General features: G+C 34.1%; 1 protein-coding gene across 1 annotated transcript; it reads right to left on the bottom strand.

The window, feature by feature from the left end:
- Nucleotides 1–714: 714 nt before the first annotated feature.
- LOC122021026 (senescence-associated protein OSA15, chloroplastic-like) lies at nt 715–3,656 on the bottom strand. The gene is made up of 7 exons (XM_042579092.1): nt 2,924–3,656; nt 2,737–2,813; nt 2,587–2,649; nt 1,723–1,791; nt 1,446–1,492; nt 1,192–1,315; nt 715–1,115 (listed from the first exon to the last, which is right to left on the bottom strand). Exons 1-7 carry the CDS (start codon nt 3,015–3,017, stop codon nt 1,068–1,070), a joined length of 522 nt encoding a protein of 173 aa, XP_042435026.1. The 5' UTR covers nt 3,018–3,656; the 3' UTR covers nt 715–1,067.
- Between the last annotated feature and the right edge of the window lie 809 nt (nt 3,657–4,465).

Here is a 4,465-nt window from a genome sequence, read left to right on the forward strand (position 1 = left end):
TAATTTCAACAACAAATATAAACCGTTGTGGTAGACCCTTTTTACAACAGATATAAACTGTTGTGGTAGATAATATTTACTCGTTTTGTATTTTACAATAGTTATAAACTGTTGTAATATAATTTTAATATGCTTTTACAACTGATAAAACCGTTGTCTTTTATCACTTTTCACAAAAAAAAAAAAAACTGTTGTGGTTTACGTATTTTTTACAACGTTTCTAACCGTTGTCTTTAATGTTCATGTTGTAACGTGATAATACCAAACAACAATTATATTTTTAATATAAGCAAACCACCAATACAAAACATACAAAATGAGTTGTATTCATCAAATTTAGTAGTATCAAACCATAAATCACATGTTTTCCATTACTGTTCTTCATATGACTTTTACACATTAGCAAGGCAATTTATAACCTAACAAAGCTCACTCCTTGCATCCAAAATCTCAAGCCTCACGAATTGCCCGAGTTACATCCTGCAAAAGAAAAATTAAACAAAACTTATCAAAGAAAAATATAAAATATAAGAAAAAAGATAATTGTAGTAAGTACTGCTTGAACTATAACTATAGAATAAACATTTCGCATAGCTCTAATACCTGGACATGAGAGAAGGATTTCCAGAATTCCAGGACAACACTCAATGTCTATAAAACGGAAGAGAAAATTCTACATAAAATCTACATAAAATATAAAGCAATTCCAGGACAACACTCAATTCCTGTTGAATAACCGAAAAGTGAATCCAAGAGCAAGGCAATTCAGCATAGCATCAAGGGAAAACAGCATGGTTCCTTGGTTTAAACAAGTTCAAATGAAGCAGAAGTCTCGAATTGGATTAGTCATTTGAGGAGAAGTGTCTATACATCACTAAAACTAGTTGTACGATGTCACCAAGAACACTTATAAGAAACCGGGATGAAATAGATAAGGATTTAGATATTTGGCCTTAGCATCACCAAATAGCTGCATTGAAGCTTCGAGACTCATCGTTGTAAGATAGTTACATCCTAGTGAAAACTGTTAGATGATAGTTCTCAGAGCCATAAGACTTGTGCTAGAATCATGGACTAGATGGCAGTAAGGCAGATGCCATAGTCCAATAAGCTTCCTAAAACAAACAATAACATGTGAAATGAAGCATTCATAAACAAAAATAGAACAAAAAAGTATGCACATTAAAGCACCTGAATGGCTTGCATACGGTCTGTTGTGACCTCATCTGCAAATAGATCAAGAGCTTTCCCATTCTTTTTGAGTGTAATGAATCCCATTTTATCTTTGAGAGAGAAAGACCTTTCATTTGAAGGACTACAAGGAATTGTTTCAACAAAATGAATGATTGATCATGAATGCCATATAAACACAAAAGTGTGCAAGAAACAATTTTAACAGGAGTCACTACATGTAAGAAAGTTTGATATTGAGGTGAAAGACTTACAATTGGTAAAATTTGTTTGCCATCATGTCATGAATGTTTCTTATAAACTGCACAAGAGAGACAGATTATTCACATTACTTGCATCTTGTGTACTGAATTATAGTAAAACAACAGAACAAAGGACAATGAACATTATAATCATTTCAAAAAATTTATGGGATATAAACTAGACTCCGCATTTTTTAAACTAGTTAATCATATGACACTTATGCAAGTAATATACATGATTAAACTTACACCACAACGATGTTGGAAAAAAAAGCAGTACATCTTCTACCTTCAATGCCATGTATGCATCTTCCATGGCACGTCGTCTAAATATGAAGTCAGCTCGTCGTAAGTCGGCCTGGTCAAACTCAAAATGTTTTGAAGAAAATTATACAGTTATAATTAGATGTAAAATAAATATATCAAAAGACACTTTAACAGGGTTGTTATGGTCATCAATAACAACTTCCACAAACTCCATAGTCACACAGTCACGTAATTTCTTCCATTAACTCATAAAAGAAACTATAATCCACACTTGATATCCAATATACACATAATATTATGGACAATAATTAACTTGCAATATTATGAGAAAACAAGCAGAATATTAGCTCAGCAACCAAAACTAAACTATTTCATATATTCCTTGGACGCAATCTACAATGGAGTATGTAGCACATTTCAACAAACACTTTGGTAGCTTGTTAAAGTTTTATTCAGTAACCATTCCTCCAAAAAAAATTTAAAATTATAAAGGCTGGTCATTAGTTTTTTTTTTTTTTTTGCCTACATGTTGTGTTTTCCCTCCCTCTTCCACTCTGATTTAATACCCTTCCATTCCTCACATTTAAAAAAGATTTCAAATGGCTATGAAATACATCTACCCTATCAAGTTTGGTTCAAAACACTTGCCAGATGATTGCTTCATTCTTATGAAGCCACTGTAGTTTCATTCTGAATGGAATTTCCTTTTAGATTGAGAAATAATACAATAATCTTCATTCCAGAATATTGAATATAGAGGATCTTCTTTACAACTCAAAATAAAATTTGATGATGGTTTTTCCAAATAAATAATGAAGGAAAAAGTAGAAAATCACGACTAAAGAAACTGAATAATTGCTGTTAAATACTACAGAAAAAGAGAAACCTCTAAGGCCCCATCACTCCAATGCTGATCTGCTACTCTCTTCAGATCAGATTGAGCCCTGTCCTTCAAGATATGCATGAATAAATCAAGCCATGCAGATAAAAAAGAGATTTTTGGCTAAAATTGGAAAAGCTAAGCTAGAAAACATACAGTGGCTAAATGCTTCAACCGAGCAGCCTTTTCCTTAACACCAAGGTCAATCTTCCTTGTGTCCTCCCTTGCACGAGCTTCCACATTACATAAATGTTAGCACTTCAAAAATATTGAAGGAACTCTAAAGAACAAGTGAAAACTCTGTTATATTCAGATAAAGTATAGACTAAAGAAGATGTTATACCATCAAGCTTAAGAAATCCAAGTCGAAGAACAGCAGCATCTTGGCGTGCCCGATCATTTAGTCTTGTTATGCCACTAGTGCATAAAAATTCCATGGAAAAATATCACCAAAGCAAAACAATAATAAACAAGCGAAAAGATGATATCAAAACAAATGGCGACATAGTCAAAAGGTTGCACAGAAATGTAGTCTGACCATACATCTATGACCATTTGAATTAGCAATTTAGTTATGAGTAAGCTAATTAATTAAACTGGAGACTACAAAAGAAGTTTAATTGTAAAAAAAAACATGAAAGAAAAAAAAAGAGAATCTAGAGTATACCATATCGATCACATTTCACTCAGAATAACAACAATGAATTATTTCATAGTTTCTTAAAGCCAATGGTCTTTCTCAAAGATGTTGATCCGGTATAATGTGATACATTTGAGAATGAGCTTATAAATCCACTTCGGCCAGTAACTGTTATTTTGCAAGAAATCTTGCCAGCCATATTTGCAACTAGTTGATGCAACTATGCAACTTATTAAGAATTAATTAAACAGAGCGTCAACATTTATCCAATCTTCTGCAGCAAGCTTTCAGGCATATGTTGCTGAACCTTCACACATGCTGATGACCTGAAGAGTGTTAAGTTCCATATGAGCATCTCTATCAAATTATATGGTATGAGTATAAAATCATGTTAATATGTAAATTAGTACATGTAAGCACATACTACATTATCATAATCTGCACATAACACAGGCTTCTCCTTAAGGAAAAAGGAGCTGCTCTTGGCACAAGTTCCATGCCAACATGCTAACAATCATGAGTTGGAATTACATAAATGTATCTTTTCTCTTTAAAGGAACCCCAAAAATCTCATCAATCCAAGAGAAACTAAAGATATGGGGAAAAAGACAAAGGGAAATTATAAATCGACCCCAAATACATAAAAATACCATCTTTTGATGGCAAACGAGTCGCAAGCCCCAAAATAACACAAATCACGCCGAAAGAGAATGTTGCACGCCCGGATCGTGAACACTGAAGCACAAGGAAAGCAGATCCAGCCCTCCCAGACCAGACATCAGCAGAACTAGGATGAAACCCAAGAAACAAGACAAAAAATGGGAGCAAAGCGCGAGTAAAACCACACCTTGTGTCAAGTTTAGACCTTAAGATCGCTAGACAGGCAGTGAGCAAGGGTTCCAACTCTTACACTGCAGTCCACATCTCACCATGGAACATAGAGAGAGCGAAGTGGGGGGATGGGAAAGGGAGAGGGAATGAAAAATTTCTTAGGGTTTGAGAATTCGAACGGGAAACACGGCGCTAAAAAGATTTTCGGAGAGAGGGAAAGCAAAACTGCAGGGGGAAAATGACGAAACGAATAAAGTCAAAGACAACGGTTTTATCAAAACTGTTGTCGTAGCCCCTAAAAACGCGCTTAAAGACAACGGTTTTATAAACCGTTGTAAAAAGTGTTGTGTTTTAAAAAGAAGTTGCTCAATTACAACAGTTTTCACAAAACCGTTGTCTTTTATATTTAATGGG

Source organism: Zingiber officinale, chromosome 9A (genome assembly GCF_018446385.1).
Source record: "Zingiber officinale cultivar Zhangliang chromosome 9A, Zo_v1.1, whole genome shotgun sequence".
NCBI lineage: Eukaryota > Viridiplantae > Streptophyta > Magnoliopsida > Zingiberales > Zingiberaceae > Zingiber > Zingiber officinale.

Coding starts and splice junctions, on each gene's coding strand:
- LOC122021026 (XM_042579092.1), bottom strand. CDS start 3,017: ATGGAATTTTTATGCACTAGTGGCATAACAAGACTAAATGATCGGGCA. Junction 2,814..2,923: donor TGGATTTCTTAAGCTTGATG/GTATAACATCTT, acceptor GTAATGTGGAAG/CTCGTGCAAGGGAGGACACA. Junction 1,493..1,722: donor ATGCATACATGGCATTGAAG/GTAGAAGATGTA, acceptor TCTCTTGTGCAG/TTTATAAGAAACATTCATGA.